Raw genomic sequence first — 20,849 nt, forward strand, 5'->3', positions numbered from 1 at the left:
TCTCCCTCCTCACCAGACATCACCGGCAATAACGTCGCCTCTGGGCACAAACCAACTGTCGCTGGACCAGACAAGACAGGCAAAAAGTGCTCTTCACTGACGAGTTGTGGTTTTGTCTCACCAGGGGTGATGGTCGGATTCGCATTTATCGTCAAAGGAATGAGCGTTACACCGAGGCCTGGATCTCGGATCTCAATCCCATTGAGCTTGTCTGGAGCCTGTTGGATTGGAGGGTGAGGGCTAGGGCCATTCCCCCCAGAAATGTCTGGGAACTTGCAGGTGGAAGAGTGGGGTAACATCTCACAGCAAGAACTGGCAAATCTAGTGCAGTCCATGAGGAGGAGATGCACTGCAGTAATTAATGCAGCTGGTGGCCACACCAGAGACTGACTGTTACTTTTGTTTTTGACCCCCTCTTTGTTCAGGGCCCCATTATTCAATTTCTGTTAGTCACATGTCTGTGGAACTTGTTCAGTTTATGTCTCAGTTGTTGAATCTTATGTTCATACAAATATGTACACATGTTAAGTTTGCTGAAAATAAACGCAGTTGACAGTGAGAGGACATTTATTTTTTTGTGGTCAGCTGTCAGCTGTCAGAGCAGCTTACCGATCGCTGCAGCTGTACATAGCCCATCCAACCAACTACCTACCTCATCCCCATATTTGTTTTTTGTTTTTCTGCTCTTTTGCAAACCAGTATTTCTACTTGCACATCCTCATCTGCACATATATGACTCCAGTGTAAATTGCTCAATTGTAATTACTTCGCCACTATTGGCCTATTTATTGCCTTACCTCCTTACTTCATTTGCACACACTGTATACAGATTTTTCTATTGTGTTATTGACTGTACATTTGTTTATCCCATGTGTAACTCTGTGTTGTAGTTTTTGTCACACTGCTTTACTTTATCTGGCCAGGTCACAGTTGTAAATGAGAACTTGTTCTTAACTGGTCTACCTGGTTAAATAAAGGTGAAATAAAAATAAATGAAATAAAAAAACATTTATCGTCTTCCAGGTCACAGAAGAAAGGAAGACGGAGGAGTTGAGGAGAGGATGGATTTTTACCCAATTCAGAATGTCCCCTTGCGTATGGGTGTCCTTCCGTCGATGAACTTTAACATACAACTTCCTGCTTAATCTCAGAATTTAAAAGTCCCCCTCTCTGTTTGTCTCTCCTCTCTGTTTGTCTCTCTCTCCCTCTCTGTTTCTCTACCATCTCTGTTTCTCTCCCTCTCTGTTTCTCTACCATCTCTGTTTCTCTCTCTCTCTCTCCCTCTCTGTTTCTCTACCATCTCTGTTTCTCTCTCTCTCTCTCCCTCTCTGTTTCTCTACCATCTCTGTTTCTCTCTCTCTCTCTCTCTCCCTCTCTGTTTCTCTACCATCTCTGTTTATCTCTCTCTCTCTCTCCCTCTGTTTCTCTACCATCTCTGTTTCTCTCTCGCTCTCTCTCTCTCTCTGTTTCTCTCTATCCCTCTCTGTTTCTCTCTATCCCTCTCTGTTTCTCTCCCTCTCTCTGTTTCTCTCTCCCCACCCTCCCTCCCCCTTCTCTCTCTCTCTCTCTCTCTCTCTCTCTCTCTCTCTCTCTCTCTCTCTCTCTTTATCCCTCTCTCTCTCTATAAGTGAAAGAAGGTCAACTCGCAAGGATTTTTCTTTCTTTCCCTTCCTCTCTCTCTCCCTCCATTCCTCTCTGTGGTTTATGCTTGGCCAATCACTCTCAGGTCCTGCACTCTGTCAGCAAAGACCCAGACTCCCCAACACAAATACTGGCCTGATTCAAAACACACACACGCACACACACACACACACACACACACACACACACACACACACACACACACACACACACACACACACACACACACACACACACACACACACACACACGCAGGCACACACACGCAGGCACACACACACACACACACCAACCTCCTCATTATATTCATCATCATAATCCTACATACGCAAACCCCACCAGGGTGTGCATGTTATCTGACACGCAGCAGAAAAACAAGGGAGGCCACAGAAAGGAGGTCAAAGGAGAATTACTCTGTGTTTTACAGTCCCATATTTACTTGGTACAGTGTCTACTTAGAAATCACATCGTAATAGGGATATAGAAATAATTCAATGACCTACTGTAATGACTACCTTTGGGTTTCTTTATGATTCATCAAAACACACCAAAAAACTGTTGAACATTTCATAACATTTCATAAGTACAACTTCTTTCCACATAACGTCTTAGTAAGTACCAACTGTAATAGGACTGTAAAACTAACCATTCCAAAGGACAAACAAGATGGAGGCCATCAAACATAGAGAAATAAAAAGCGTCTCACCTCGTAGGCATTCTTGATGTTGAGGGGCTGGCCCGTGGCCGCCACATGACCCACAATGCCCTTGTTCCACTCCAGACGGATGCAGCTATTGGACACCTCCTCCAGGGTGGAACCCTCGGCAACGTCAAATAGCCTGCTCACCAGGAACTTCCTGTTGGAGCTGTCCTCGCCCACCTGGGGTCACACGACAAGGAACAGTAAGGAAGTGATGTCATACATATCCAGATTCTACAGGAAGTGTATCTGCAACAGCTTTTTTAAAGTTGTCTCCACAGTGTATACTACGATATGATACTATATGATGTATGATATGATAAGTCACTTTGTTGTCCATTTGCATGGACATGTAATCATTGCTACCTGACATGGTTGTTGAATGAGACAGATACGGATTAGACAGAGATTAAAAGGTCCTAAAAAGAACCAGGAAGTCAGTCCACTTGGGAGCCAACTTTTCCAACAGCTTCATTCAGCATCATATACTTGAAATTGGGATGCACGATATATCGGTGAACATATCGGAATCGGCCGTTATTAGCTAAAAATGCCAACATCGGTATTGGCCCGATGTCTAGTTTAACGCTGATGTGCAAAACCGATGTCAAAGCGGACGTGCATACCTGATATAAACGTAGGAACATAACGTAATGACGCCACATAAAATGTTGCGCTACACGTGCAACACAGCATTCCTAACCTAGCCCACAATGTCTGCTGTGTGGATCGAGCAGTCAACAAGTCAAGCAGTCGTTTGAAAGATAAAACATTTCAGCGAGACAACTCAAAGGCAAAATACATTAACGCCATGATAAGGGAACTCATTTCCCTTGACAATCAACCGTTCTGTGTCGTGGGTAATGTTGGCTTTCGGGACTGGTCGAGCACCGGTACACACTACCAAGTGCGCTATTTTTCAGATGTTGCCCTACCGGAGTCACACAGTAATAGCGTTACTGCTATTAGCTTCACGACATACTATGGAATGCCGTTTATGTCTTTGCGTGTCAAAAAAGATAAACGTCAAATTACACTATTTGACATTAACACTATATGACGTATTAAATAAGCTATTAATTTGAGACGTCAAATAACACAGTTATAGCTGGCTTTAGCTTGGTACCTAGCTAGCACCAATACAACCAGCCTGAAAACAATGACGAGTAAAAACTGCAGTCATTTTCATTATTCTTAGCAATGATTTAGGAATCCTTGTGAGTAAGTATTTGCTAGGTATCCACTTGTTGTTCTCCTATTGAAATTGAATTTCAGTTCATGAAAATAAATAGCTAGTCAGCTACTTAACCCTGTTGCCCAAAACTAACGTTATAAACAGCCAGCTAGCTTCATCTGGCTAGTGAGGCTCGACCGGACCAGGTTATGTGTTGTGAATTAGGCACAATAGTGGAATTTGCGGTTTGTGTTTAAAATAAAAGTACCTCTTTGAAAGTGATGCAGAAGGTTACAATTGGTGGAATCATGCCATATTTAGACTAGATAATGTTAAAAAAGATTGGAATGTGAAGTAATGAAATGGGGTATCAGTCTACTCGGTGACACCCACAGAACACAACTGTGAAGTGTTTATGCAAATATTAGCGTTGTAGCACTTATCGCGGGACTGTGTGACATCACCTCCCCAGTCAGCCTATTGTGTGTATTGACACTCATATGGCACTGTACAGCTTCACCTGCCCAACGTCCTCCTCAGAGATATCAGACTCCAAAACATCCACGCAGTATTGTTTTTCCTCAGGAATAGTGTTCAATATACATAGGTTGACAATAAATGTGGCTGAATTCACAGTTGTTTCAGAGTCCCACAATAAGAGCTACGACGCTAATGTTCTCTGGGTGTCACTGAGTAGACTGATACCCCATGTCATTGATCCACAATCCATAGGTACAGCTGTACAGTGAAATAAGTATGCCCCCAATGCAACTCTAAAGAATAACACATCCAGTGTGATTTCAACAGATTTTTGGCAAATTAACAAATTAGTGTCTTTTGTTGATTTCCTATAACAACATTCCAAACTCGTTTAGCATGATCTATTACATTATGGCATAATTCTACTATTTGTATTCATTTGGATCACTATCAATGACATATTTTTATTTTGAAGGCTAACCAGCAAAATCCACTATTGTGGTTAATCCTTATTGTGGCTAGCTTCACATAGATGAGTCTGACCACCATTAATCAAAAAATAACTGTCTTATAAATGAGGGTTATTTTAGATGATGACACAGTTAGCTAGCTAACTATAGCTACTGAAACAGATTATGTCGTTTTGCTATGTTTTGTTTGCATCCATGAGCTAGCTAGCTTTTTTTATGACCAGAACTGTAGATGCGCGAGACAACTTTACCAGCATCATAGCATAGGTATTGATTAATCGTTGTGACATGAAATACGTGTAATAGTGTAATCAATGTGTAATAACTATGTAAAAAATGCATGAAGACATTAAATTATTATGTTAGAGACAGTTTGCGCTGTTCTGTGAAGGGAGTAGTACACATCGTTGTATGAGATCTTCAGTTTCTTGGCAATTTCTCACATGGAATAGCCTTCATTTCTCAGAGCAAGAATAGACTGACGAGTTTCAGAAGAAAGGTCTTTGTTTCTGGCCATTTTGAGCCTGTAATTGAACCCACAAATGCTGATTCTCCAGATAACTAGTCTAAAGGCCAGTTTTATTGCTTCTTTAATCAGGACAACAGGTTTTCAGCTGTGCTAAGATAATTGCAAAAGGGTTTTCTAATGATCAATTAGTCTTTTCAATCAATCAAACAAATTTATTTTTAAAGGCCTTTTTACATCAGCCGATGTCACAAAGTGCTGTACAGAAACCCAGCCTAAAACCCCAAACAGCAAGCAATGTAGATGTAGAAGCACGGTGGCTAGGAAAAACTCCCTAGAAAGGCCGGAACCTAGGAATAAAGCTAGAGAGGAACCAGGCTATGAGGGGTGGCCAGTCCTCTTCTGGCTGTATCAGGTGGAGATTATAACAGAACATGGCCAAGATGTTCAAACGTTCATAGATGACCAGCAGGGTCAAATAATAATCACAGTGGTTGTAGAGGGTGCAACAGGTCAGCACCTCAGGAGTAAATGTCAGTTGGCTTTTCATAGCCGATCATTCAGAGTAAGAGACAGCAGGTGCGGTAGAGAGAGAGTCCAAAACAGCAGGTCCAGGACAAGGTAGCACGTCCAGTGAATAGGTCAGGGTTCCATAGCCTCAGGCAGAACAGTTGAAACTGGAACAGCTTAAAATGATGAACTAACACAACGTGCCATTGCCGTTTCCAGCTACAATAGTCATTTACAACATTAACAATTTATACACTGTATTTCTGATCAATGTGATGTTATTTTAATTGACAACAAATTTGCTTTTCTTTAAAAAACAAGGACATTTCTAAGTGACCCCAAACTTTTGAACGGTAGTGTACGTAAATGCCAACAAAATAACGTTTTGGTCAGTATGGTGTGTGTGTAACCTTTATTTAACTAGGCAAGTCAGTTAAGAACAAGTTCTTAGTTACAATGACGGCCTACCCTGGCCAAACCCAGACGATGCTGGACCAATTGTGATCTGCCCTATGGGACTCCCAATCACGGCCGGATGTGATACAGCCTGGATTCGAACCAGGGACTGTAGTGACGCCTCATGCACTGAGATGCAGTGCCTTAGACCGCTGCGTCCGTGTGTGTGTTAACTATTTAACTGTACTAGAATGCTTAAAAGGCCGCTAAAATTGTAAATATTGGTTATCGTTATCGGTAACGTTTTTTTTTGGGGGGGGGGGGGGGGGGGGATTGGCCAAAAATGTCATATTGGTGCATCACTACTTGAAATACTTGAGATTTATGATCTCTTTGCCTTTCTAATCCTTCATCATTTCATCCTAGGTTTGTTTCATGACATACGCTAACCACTGTCCGATCCTTCTTCCTATCATCCCAGTGGCCCTGCTACAAACAGAGCACTGCGGGTACTGTAGTCCATGGTGCCACTACCTACCAGGAAGAGGGAGTAGCGGTCTGCAGTGATCAGCTCGTTGATGTGCAGGAAGATCTTGTGGCACAGCGCCGTCACTTCCAGGTGACTCGACACATCCCTCACCAGCTCCAACAGCCTGGCACAGCGGTCCAACCCCCGGGCACTGCCAACCTCGCCCATCATCCCTGTGGGGATACCAACCCCGACCCCTCCCTGCTGGGTTCTGAAGGGTGTCCGGATGTCGCCTCGGTCGGGTTCGGTGTCGCAGAGGAAGGTTAGTGAGCCTTCCGCGTCCTTGACCACGATGGGCCTCAGCGGCCTGTCAAACTCAGATGCAGAGATCTTACGGGTGGGGGTGCTGGGAGCGGGGCTGGGGGGCGGGGCTGGGGAGGGGGAACGCCTGTCGTTCAGGCCCAGGGAAGGGGGCAGGGAGGAGGCTAGGCAGGGGCTGTCTGAGGAATGAGAGGGGGAACGCCTGTCGTTCAGGCCCAGGGAAGGGGGCAGAGAGGAGGCTAGGCAGGGGCTGTCTGAGGGCTGGGTGAGTCTCTGGGGTAGAAGGGTTTCTTTGGAGGATGACGAGGAGGAGGAGGAGGAGGAGGAGGAGGGCTGGATGGAATGGACTCGCTCAGCAAACCATGCATTCACCATCTCCCTGCAAATACAACACAAAGGAGGTTATAGGGCCATTTTAAGACATTAAAAACAGTAAAACACATTGTACAACAAGACCATTTAGGACATTTACAGTCCCTGAGGAATTGGTGTATTTGATTAGATTATTAAGATGACATTAACACAACATTAACACAATATTAACACAACATTAAGACAACATTAGCACAACATTAACAAGACATTAACCAACATTAACAAGACATTAACCAACATTAACAGGACATTAACCAACATTAACCAACATTAACATGACATTAACCAACATTAACAAGACATTAACAGGACATTAACCAACATTAACAGGACATTAACCAACATTAACAGGACATTAACAAGACATTAACCAACATTAACAGGACATTAACCAACATTACCAGGACATTAACAAGACATTAACCAACATTAACAGGACATTAACCAACATTACCAGGACATTAACAAGACATTAACAGGACATTAACAGGACATTAACAGGACATTAACCAACATTAACAGGACATTAACCAACATTAACAGGACATTAAGCAAAATTAACAGGACATTAACAGGACATTAACCAACATTAACCAACATTAACAGGACATTAACAAGACATTAACCAACATTAACAAGACATTAACCAACATTAACAGGACATTAACCAACATTAAAATGACATGAACCAACATTAACAAGACATTAACAGGACATTAACCAACATTAACAAGACATTAACAGGACATTAACAAGACATTAACAAGACATTAACCAACATTAACAGGACATTAAGCAACATTAACAGGACATTAAGCAACATTAACAGGACATTAACCAACATTAACAGGACATTAACCAACATTAACAGGACATTAACCAACATTAACAGGACATTAACAGGACATTAACCAACATTAACCGGACATTAAGCAACATTAACAGGACATTAACCAACATTAACAAGACATTAACCAACATTAACAGGACATTAACCAACATTAACAGGACATTAACCAACATTAACAGGACATTAACCAACATTAACAAGACATTAACAGGACATTAACAGGACATTAACCAATATTAACAGGACATTAACCAACATTAACAAGACATTAACAGGACATTAACAAGACATTAACCAACATTAACAGGACATTAACCAACATTAACAGGACATTAACCAACATTAACAAGACATTAACCAACATTAACAGGACATTAACCAACATTAACAGGACATTAACCAACATTAACAAGACATTAACCAACATTAACAGGACATTAACCAACATTAACAAGACATTAACAGGACATTAACAGGACATTAACCAATATTAACAGGACATTAACCAACATTAACAGGACATTAACAAGACATTAACAGGACATTAACAGGACATTAACCAACATTAACCAACATTAACAGGACATTAACAGGACATTAACCAACATTAACAAGACATTAACCAACATTAACAGGACATTAACCAACATTAACAGGACATTAACAGGACATTAACAGGACATTAACCAACATTAACAGGACATTAACCAACATTAACAGGACATTAACCAACATTAACAGGACATTAACCAACATTAACAGGACATTAACCAACATTAACAGGACATTAACCAACATTAACAAGACATTAACAGGACATTAACAAGACATTAACCAACATTAACAGAACATTAACCAACATTAACAGGACATTAACCAACATTAACAGGACATTAACCAACATTAACAAGACATTAACAGGACATTAACAAGACATTAACCAACATTAACAGGACATTAACCAACATTAACAGGACATTAACCAACATTAACAAGACATTAACCAACATTAACAAGACATTAACCAACATTAACAGGACATTAACCAACATTAACAGGACATTAACCAACATTAACAAGACATTAACCAACATTAACAAGACATTAACCAACATTAACAGGACATTAACCAACATTAACAGGACATTAACAGGACATTAACAGGACATTAACAGGACATTAACCAACATTAACATAACATTAACCAACATTAACGGGGCATTAACCAACATTAACAAGACATTAACCAACATTAACAGGACATTAACCAACATTAATCAACATTAACAGGACATTAACCAACATTAACAGGACATTAACCAACATTAACATGACATTAATCAACATTAACAAGACATTAACAGGACATTAACAGGACATTAACCAACATTAACAGGACATTAACAAGACATTAACAGGACATTAACAGGACATTAACAGGACATTAACCAACATTAACCAACATTAACAGGACATTAACCAACATTAACAAGACATTAACAGGACATTAACAGGACATTAACCAATATTAACAGGACATTAACCAACATTAACAAGACATTAACAGGACATTAACAAGACATTAACCAACATTAACAGGACATTAACCAACATTAACAGGACATTAACCAACATTAACAAGACATTAACCAACATTAACAAGACATTAACCAACATTAACAGGACATTAACCAACATTAACAGGACATTAACCAACATTAACAAGACATTAACCAACATTAACAGGACATTAACCAACATTAACAAGACATTAACAGGACATTAACAGGACATTAACCAATATTAACAGGACATTAACCAACATTAACAGGACATTAACAAGACATTAACAGGACATTAACAGGACATTAACCAACATTAACCAACATTAACAGGACATTAACAGGACATTAACCAACATTAACAAGACATTAACTGGACATTAACAGGACATTAACAGGACATTAACCAACATTAACAGGACATTAACCAACATTAACAGGACAGTAACCAACATTAACAGGACATTAACCAACATTAACAAGACATTAACAGGACATTAACAAGACATTAACCAACATTAACAGGACATTAACCAACATTAACAGGACATTAACCAACATTAACAAGACATTAACCAACATTAACAGGACATTAACCAACATTAACAAGACATTAACCAACATTAACAAGACATTAACCAACATTAACAGGACATTAACAGGACATTAACAGGACATTAACAGGACATTAACAGGACATTAACCAACATTAACATGACATTAACCAACATTAACATGACATTAACCAACATTAACAAGACATTAACCAACATTAACAGGACATTAACCAACATTAACCAACATTAACAGGACATTAACCAACATTAACAGGACATTAACCAACATTAACAGGACATTAATCAACATTAACAAGACATTAACAGGACATTAACAGGACATTAACAGGACATTAACCAACATTAACATGACATTAACCAACATTAACGGGACATTAACCAGCATTAACAAGACAATAACCAACATTAACAGGACATTAACCAACATTAACCAACATTAACAGGACATTAACCAACATTAACAGGACATTAACCAACATTAACAGGACATTAATCAACATTAACAAGACATTAACAGGACATTAACAGGACATTAACCAACATTAACAGGACATTAACCAACATTAACAGGACATTAACCAACATTAACAAGACATTAACAGGACATTAACCAACATTAACGGGACATTAACCAACATTAACAGGACATTAACAGGACATTAACCAACATTAACAAGACATTAAAAGGACATTAACCAACATTAACGGGACATTAACCAACATTAACAAGACATTAACCAACATTAACAGGACATTAACCAACATTAACCAACATTAACAGGACATTAACCAACATTAACAGGACATTAACCAACATTAACAGGACATTAACCAACATTAACAAGACATTAACAGGACATTAACCAACATTAACGGGACATTAACCAACATTAACAGGACATTAACAGGACATTAACCAACATTAACAAGACATTAAAAGGACATTAACCAACATTAACAGGACATTAACCAACATTAACAGGACATTAACCAACATTAACAGGACATTAACCAACATTAACCAACATTAACAGGACATTAACCAACATTAACAGGACATTAACCAACATTAACAGGACATTAACCAACATTAACAAGACATTAACCAACATTAACAGGACATTAACCAACATTAACCAACATTAACAGGACATTAACCAACATTAACAGGACATTAACCAACATTAACAGGACATTAATCAACATTAACAAGACATTAACAGGACATTAACAGGACATTAACCAACATTAACAGGACATTAACCAACATTAACAGGACATTAACAGAACATTAACAGGACATTAACAGGACATTAACCAACATTAACAGGACATTAACCAACATTACCAAGACATTAACAGGACATTAACAGGACATTAACAGGACATTAACCAACATTAACAGGACATTAACCAACATTAATAGGACATTAACAGAACATTAACAAGACATTAACAGGACATTAACCAACATTAACGGGACATTAACCAACATTAACAGGACATTAACAGGACATTAACCAACATTAACAAGACATTAACAGGACATTAACAGGACATTAACAGGACATTAACCAACATTAACAGGACATTAACCAACATTACCAAGACATTAACAGGACATTAACAGGACATTAACAGGACATTAACCAACATTAACAGGACATTAACCAACATTACCAAGACATTAACAGGACATTAACAGGACATTAACCAACATTAACAGGACATTAACCAACATTAACAGGACATTAACCAACATGAACAAGACATTAACAGGACATTAAAAGGACATTAACAGGACATTAACCAACATTAACAGGACATTAACCAACATTAACAGGACATTAACCAACATTAACAGGACATTAACCAACATTAACAGGACATTAACAAGACATTAACAGGACATTAACAGGACATTAACAGGACATTAACAGGACATTAACCAACATTAACAGGACATTAACCAACATTAACAAGACATTAACAGGACATTAAAAGGACATTAACCAACATTAACAGGACATTAACCAACATTAACAGGACATTAACCAACATTAACAGGACATTAACCAACATTAACAGGACATTAACCAACATTAACAAGACATTAGCAGGACATTAACCAACATTAACAGGACATTAACCAACATTAACAAGACATTAACCAACATTAACAGGACATTAACCAACATTAACAGGACATTAACAAGACATTAACAAGACATTAACCAACATTAACAGGACATTAACCAACATTAACAGGACATTAACCAACATTAACAGGACATTAACCAACATTAACAGGACATTAACCAACATTAACAGGACATTAACCAACATTAACAAGACATTAACAGGACATTAACAAGACATTAACCAACATTAACAGAACATTAACCAACATTAACAGGACATTAACCAACATTAACAGGACATTAACCAACATTAACAAGACATTAACAGGACATTAACAAGACATTAACCAACATTAACAGGACATTAACCAACATTAACAGGACATTAACCAACATTAACAAGACATTAACCAACATTAACAAGACATTAACCAACATTAACAGGACATTAACCAACATTAACAGGACATTAACCAACATTAACAAGACATTAACCAACATTAACAAGACATTAACCAACATTAACAGGACATTAACCAACATTAACAGGACATTAACAGGACATTAACAGGACATTAACAGGACATTAACCAACATTAACATAACATTAACCAACATTAACGGGGCATTAACCAACATTAACAAGACATTAACCAACATTAACAGGACATTAACCAACATTAATCAACATTAACAGGACATTAACCAACATTAACAGGACATTAACCAACATTAACATGACATTAATCAACATTAACAAGACATTAACAGGACATTAACAGGACATTAACCAACATTAACAGGACATTAACAAGACATTAACAGGACATTAACAGGACATTAACAGGACATTAACCAACATTAACCAACATTAACAGGACATTAACCAACATTAACAAGACATTAACAGGACATTAACAGGACATTAACCAATATTAACAGGACATTAACCAACATTAACAAGACATTAACAGGACATTAACAAGACATTAACCAACATTAACAGGACATTAACCAACATTAACAGGACATTAACCAACATTAACAAGACATTAACCAACATTAACAAGACATTAACCAACATTAACAGGACATTAACCAACATTAACAGGACATTAACCAACATTAACAAGACATTAACCAACATTAACAGGACATTAACCAACATTAACAAGACATTAACAGGACATTAACAGGACATTAACCAATATTAACAGGACATTAACCAACATTAACAGGACATTAACAAGACATTAACAGGACATTAACAGGACATTAACCAACATTAACCAACATTAACCAACATTAACAGGACATTAACAGGACATTAACCAACATTAACAAGACATTGACTGGACATTAACAGGACATTAACAGGACATTAACCAACATTAACAGGACATTAACCAACATTAACAGGACAGTAACCAACATTAACAGGACATTAACCAACATTAACAAGACATTAACAGGACATTAACAAGACATTAACCAACATTAACAGGACATTAACCAACATTAACAGGACATTAACCAACATTAACAAGACATTAACCAACATTAACAGGACATTAACCAACATTAACAAGACATTAACCAACATTAACAAGACATTAACCAACATTAACAGGACATTAACAGGACATTAACAGGACATTAACAGGACATTAACCAACATTAACATGACATTAACCAACATTAACATGACATTAACCAACATTAACAAGACATTAACCAACATTAACAGGACATTAACCAACATTAACCAACATTAACAGGACATTAACCAACATTAACAGGACATTAACCAACATTAACAGGACATTAATCAACATTAACAAGACATTAACAGGACATTAACAGGACATTAACAGGACATTAACCAACATTAACATGACATTAACCAACATTAACGGGACATTAACCAACATTAACAAGACAATAACCAACATTAACAGGACATTAACCAACATTAACCAACATTAACAGGACATTAACCAACATTAACAGGACATTAACCAACATTAACAGGACATTAATCAACATTAACAAGACATTAACAGGACATTAACAGGACATTAACCAACATTAACAGGACATTAACCAACATTAACAGGACATTAACCAACATTAACAAGACATTAACAGGACATTAACCAACATTAACGGGACATTAACCAACATTAACAGGACATTAACAGGACATTAACCAACATTAACAAGACATTAAAAGGACATTAACCAACATTAACGGGACATTAACCAACATTAACAAGACATTAACCAACATTAACAGGACATTAACCAACATTAACCAACATTAACAGGACATTAACCAACATTAACAGGACATTAACCAACATTAACAGGACATTAACCAACATTAACAAGACATTAACAGGACATTAACCAACATTAACGGGACATTAACCAACATTAACAGGACATTAACAGGACATTAACCAACATTAACAAGACATTAAAAGGACATTAACCAACATTAACAGGACATTAACCAACATTAACAGGACATTAACCAACATTAACAGGACATTAACCAACATTAACCAACATTAACAGGACATTAACCAACATTAACAGGACATTAACCAACATTAACAGGACATTAACCAACATTAACAAGACATTAACCAACATTAACAGGACATTAACCAACATTAACCAACATTAACAGGACATTAACCAACATTAACAGGACATTAACCAACATTAACAGGACATTAATCAACATTAACAAGACATTAACAGGACATTAACAGGACATTAACCAACATTAACAGGACATTAACCAACATTAACAGGACATTAACAGAACATTAACAGGACATTAACAGGACATTAACCAACATTAACAGGACATTAACCAACATTACCAAGACATTAACAGGACATTAACAGGACATTAACAGGACATTAACCAACATTAACAGGACATTAACCAACATTAACAGGACATTAACAGAACATTAACAAGACATTAACAGGACATTAACCAACATTAACGGGACATTAACCAACATTAACAGGACATTAACAGGACATTAACCAACATTAACAAGACATTAACAGGACATTAACAGGACATTAACAGGACATTAACCAACATTAACAGGACATTAACCAACATTACCAAGACATTAACAGGACATTAACAGGACATTAACAGGACATTAACCAACATTAACAGGACATTAACCAACATTACCAAGACATTAACAGGACATTAACCAACATTAACAGGACATTAACCAACATTACCAAGACATTAACAGGACATTAACAGGACATTAACCAACATTAACAGGACATTAACCAACATTAACAGGACATTAACCAACATGAACAAGACATTAACAGGACATTAAAAGGACATTAACAGGACATTAACCAACATTAACAGGACATTAACCAACATTAACAGGACATTAACAAGACATTAACAGGACATTAACAGGACATTAACAGGACATTAACAGGACATTAACCAACATTAACAGGACATTAACCAACATTAACAAGACATTAACAGGACATTAAAAGGACATTAACCAACATTAACAGGACATTAACCAACATTAACAGGACATTAACCAACATTAACAGGACATTAACCAACATTAACAGGACATTAACCAACATTAACAAGACATTAGCAGGACATTAACCAACATTAACAGGACATTAACCAACATTAACAAGACATTAACCAACATTAACAGGACATTAACCAACATTAACAGGACATTAACAAGACATTAACAAGACATTAACCAACATTAACAGGACATTAACCAACATTAACAGGACATTAACCAACATTAACAGGACATTATCCAACATTAACAAGACATTAACAGGACATTAACCAACATTAACAAGACATTAACAGGACATTAACAGGACATTAACCAACATTAACAGGACATTAACCAACATTAACAGACCATTAACCAACATTAACAGGACATTATCCAACATTAACAAGACATTAACAGGACATTAACCAACACTAACAGGACATCAACAGGACATTAACCAACATTAACAGGACATTAACCAACATTAACAACATTAACACACCCAAACACACACACACCCACACACACACACACACACACACACACACACACCCACACCCACACCCACACCCCCACACACACACACACACACACACACACACACCCAAACACACACACACACACACACACACACCCAAACACACACATTCTTTCTCATACAGTAACTCACAAATGAATTATGTTGAGCAGTATTAGTAGAACATGACGGATATGCACAGTGCCAGCATTCAAAAGGCACAAGGTGTTAACCACAAGGTTCCCGGGTTTAAATCCAAAACTTTTATTTTTGTCAAAGACTTACTGCACTTGAACAGCCCTACTGAAATCTTTTTTAAAAACTCTGTGGCTGTCAAATGCATTTGCCACAAAATGTACCTGTAAATTAGTCTGCCTGCCAGGCACATAAAACTGAGCCCTAAACACACTATGAAATGACTAGCCAATGGCAGCGGAATGCTATCTCACCAAGCATAAGAGATGGCAAAGTGTGTACGTGTTTTGTGTGTGTGCGAGTGTGTGTGCATGTGACCCCCTAGTGACAATCCCATATAGAGCAGCCCTAATGTGTCCTTACTGCTAAATCAGCTCTCAGAGATCTGAGTTTCAGCCCTAAACATCTGACCTTCTAATTTTTTGAAGTGCCAATCAAATAAGGTTTGCTTACATAATGTGGTTAAGAATTAGGAAGCGGAAAATACTGTGGATACACAAAATAATACATCTCTCCACTTTCTTTTGTCTGAGACATATGTTTGACCTTTTCATGGGCCTGAAATGTACATGTAAATTATACAAATTAAATGTAAATTAAACAATGACAGGCACACTTATTCTGACTATACTTGAATGCAAATAAGTAGCCCTAAATCCCAGGAGGCTGCTGGGGGGAGGAAGGTTCATAGTAATGGCTGGAACGGTGGTCAATGGAATGGTATCAATCACATGGAAACCATGGAAACCATGTGTTTGATGTGTTCCATGCCATTCCATTTATTCCGTATCCAGCCATTACTTTGAGCCCGTCCTCCCAAATTAAGGTTCCACCAGCCACCTGTGCCCTTTATAAGTCATAACCTACTCCCCTATGATAAACTAGGGCTGATAGTTGTGATTCCAAGGTACCTCCCTCACTATATGCCCAGAATATATCCAGGATGACAGTAAGGCTGCTGGTTTGCTACTGGCATTATATTTGAGTAATTTAGCAGACGCTCTTATCCAGAGCAGGATAAATTAGGGTTAAGTGCCTTGCTCAAGGGCACATCGACATACATTCACCTAGTTGGCTCAGGGATTAGAACCAGCAACCTTTTGGTTACTGGCCCAACGCTCTTAACCACTAGAATATCTACCTGAATCTTACCCAGGAACTTATAGTGTGCTCCTGTAAGATAAAATATTGTAAATAATAACTGATTACTGACTTTATGTCATTAATCAATCAATCAATCAAATGTATTTATAAAGCCCTTCTTACATCAGCTGATGTCACAAAGTGCTGTACAGAAACCCAGCCTAAAACCCCAAACAGCAAGCAAAATAGGTGTAGAAGCGTTTAAAAAAAAGATGTGTTCATTAATTTATGAAATTATGTTATTAATATTTTTCATAATTTCATAAATTAATAAACATATATATTTTTTAAACAAATTGTCCTTTTAGGTTTCGTAATCTGAGTAAATTACAGTAACACGAGGCACTGCAATATTTCAAAACATGTAATAACACCTTTATATTATAATAAAGACAAAACAATGAATAATTTCAATAGTATCTATTCCAAAACTCTGAAAATAGATTTGTTCCATGTCATTTCAGCAAGCCATGTCACCCCCCATCTCAGACTGTTCTGAGATCGTTTCTGTAGTTAGAAACAGGCAAGATTGGCATTCCTGAAACATTATTTGGGAGAAATGTACTTGGCTCATCGTGCTCTAACGACTCCTTGTGGCGGGTTAAGCGGGCGGGTGTTAAGAAGCGGGTCATGTTTTGGAGGACGCAAGACTCGACCTTCACCTCCCGAACCCGTTGGAGAGTTGCAGCGATGAGACAAGATCGAAAGTGGGGAGAAGAAGAAAAAAAAATGGTGTGGTTTATTTTTTTATTATTATTATGGTTATATATATATATATATAGTTACTATTAGACCATTCCTGGTGAACAAGCAAACCATTAGGCTACAGCAGAATGAATGGTTTCAATGTTATGGTCTCTAATGGTCTTCAATGGTGCGACAGGTGGTTAGAGTGTTGGACTAGTAACCAAAAGGTTGTAAGATCAAATCCCCGAGCTGACAAGGTAAACATCTGTCGTTCTGCCCCTGAACAAGGCAGTTAACCCACTGCTCCTAGGCTGTCATTGAAAATAAGAATTTGTTCTTAACTGACTTGCCTAGTTAAATAAAGGTAAAAGTCTCAAACATATATTATATAGTGTTTGGCGATGGTATTGAATTCTATTAGTGTTGTCAAAACATTTTAATCCCTAGTTCATTTCTCCATCAGTATTTTGGGCCTTTGGGAAAAGTCTTCATATGAGAATTGCATCATTGGGATAGCCCTCCACAGAGAGTAGCCACTTGAATTATTCAAGGAGAGTTGGGTTGAAACATTAGGTTGAGAAGAGAAGGACAAACTGCATTGCTTTCATGGAGGAATTATGAGGATGACGACAAAATTTGTTTTCATGAGCCAAATCTATTGGTTTTCTAACCAAAGTTGCAAAGGAAATGTTGTGATATGTTTAATAAACAAGAGACCAGCAAAATTGATAAAAGAGTGTGGTGGCAGTAGCAGCATCTAGTGGTCAAAACTAGGTACTTCCAAAATATTTTACGGTAAATAATGCAATTGATTTCAAGGATTAATTTCACTGAACAGGGGAAGAACACAAATCTCCAGATTCACAGGGATTACACGACATAGTATGGGGAAGCAATAATCCAAGCTGCAGCTTCATATTACTTGTCAAACATAAATAACGGATACTGTATGCTGTTTGTTAAGGTGGATTGGCATGGGATGGGTGGCATTTGACAACAACACAAATATTCCTTCATGTTTTACTAATTGGAAGGAAGAAGTTTGGTCCAAATCAAATGTTGGGTACTATATTTATTGAATATTATCTGAATCCTATAAATTAAAATGGCCAATTTAGGTGCAATCAATTAGCTGAAAGAGATCAAATAATATTTCAACATAATAATGTTTCAGGAATGCTAATCATATCTCTTACTAACTACCGAAACGATTTCAGAACAATCTGAGATGATGGGTGTCGAAAATGGTCTTTCTTCCCACTAGGCACACACTGGCTGAATCAACGTTGTTTCCACATCATTTCAATTAAATTACATTGAACGTGGAATAGATGTTGAATTGACGTCCAGGCTTAATGGGTTGTGCTTTTTGAGGTGGAACGATCCAATAACAAAAAGCATTTTGGATAACTTTGAATTCACTGTGCGCGTTTGGAACACAATGGAAAGGAATCTCCCCAATAAAGGTTAATGGTTTAACTTCTGCTCTTAATTATCTTACTATTTTGGTGAACGGTTACTGATTGTAAAGACGATTGTGCGGCGCATTAATAAATGTCAATAAATTACCGTGGCGAGACACTGGATACCGCTGGACATTGCGCGTAATACCATAAAAGGCGACAATATAGCGTGTCATATCGCAGTTTAAATCTCCAACCGTGTACAGTAGGCTAGCATGTTATTTTACGTTGAAACAAACAACCCACGCAGGTAAGATAGGCTGCCAGTGCCTTTCAATGCACGGAACACATTCATTATCGCCCAAATTACTTAAAATAGAATGCACAGCGATGATGTATCGTTAACAGAGCTATCCCTGTTTCGTAAATACAATGAATCACTTTTACGACTTCAGTCTCTCCCCGTGCTTACCGTGTAGCCTTCCTGACAAAGTAGGAATGAGCGAACTCCAAGTGGTCATCAAGCCATGCTTCCATCCTTTCGCTTTCTGGGGGATAGCAGCCATCCATGCTCAATACCCAAATTCCCCCAATGAATCGGATTACCATCAACACTCCGAAGATGGAAGCAAATAATATCAGTCACTGGTAAGCAGTGTGTGTGGTAGTAGTCTTCTGTTTTCAGAGAGCGCTTCCTACATTGTGAGCGCGTGTGGGTAGACTTCGGCAAGACTTTAATTGCCTTTGCGCAGCAATATCGCACCCCTCCTAGTCTCTCTCTCTCTCTAAATTCAAAATGAACGGATTCTAAATTCTAGCATGGCAAAGCAATGCATTTTTTGTGGTCTGTTTGCGTATTTGACAGAAAAGTAGATATGGTCTTACCTCAAGGGCAATAAATTACAATAATATTTTTTGCATATCCAGCATGGCAGATATTTTTCACATTTGTGAATTAAGTAATTCTTAGGCGCTCCAGAAGTCAGCCTAACATAATTTTAGGCATAATTGTCATTCAAATAGATTCACATTTTCATGTTTGATAGTTCTCATGAATGCATGGGACTATTTAACATACAACATGAGCTATGGCTCAATCCGTACACTCCAATGAACTTGACTTGACTCAGATGGGGCACGTGTGTGATTGAATTTTGGTGAGTGCTGGTACA

The 20,849-nt window shown here is 37.8% G+C and overlaps 1 protein-coding gene across 1 annotated transcript in view; it reads right to left on the minus strand.

Moving 5' to 3' along the window:
- Window positions 1-20,467, minus strand: part of LOC129864737 (cGMP-specific 3',5'-cyclic phosphodiesterase-like) — a 97,503-nt gene extending 77,036 nt beyond the window's left edge. The window contains exons 1-3 of the mRNA XM_055937032.1: window positions 20,150-20,467; window positions 6,376-7,006; window positions 2,348-2,521 (exon numbers count right to left, since the gene is read on the minus strand). Coding sequence (XP_055793007.1) covers window positions 2,348-2,521; window positions 6,376-7,006; window positions 20,150-20,286 — 942 coding nt within the window. The 5' untranslated portion in view covers window positions 20,287-20,467. The remainder of the gene's footprint in view (window positions 1-2,347; window positions 2,522-6,375; window positions 7,007-20,149) is intronic.
- Between the last annotated feature and the right edge of the window lie 382 nt (window positions 20,468-20,849).

This window comes from Salvelinus fontinalis, chromosome 11 (assembly GCF_029448725.1).
Source record: "Salvelinus fontinalis isolate EN_2023a chromosome 11, ASM2944872v1, whole genome shotgun sequence".
NCBI classification, from domain to species: domain Eukaryota; kingdom Metazoa; phylum Chordata; class Actinopteri; order Salmoniformes; family Salmonidae; genus Salvelinus; species Salvelinus fontinalis.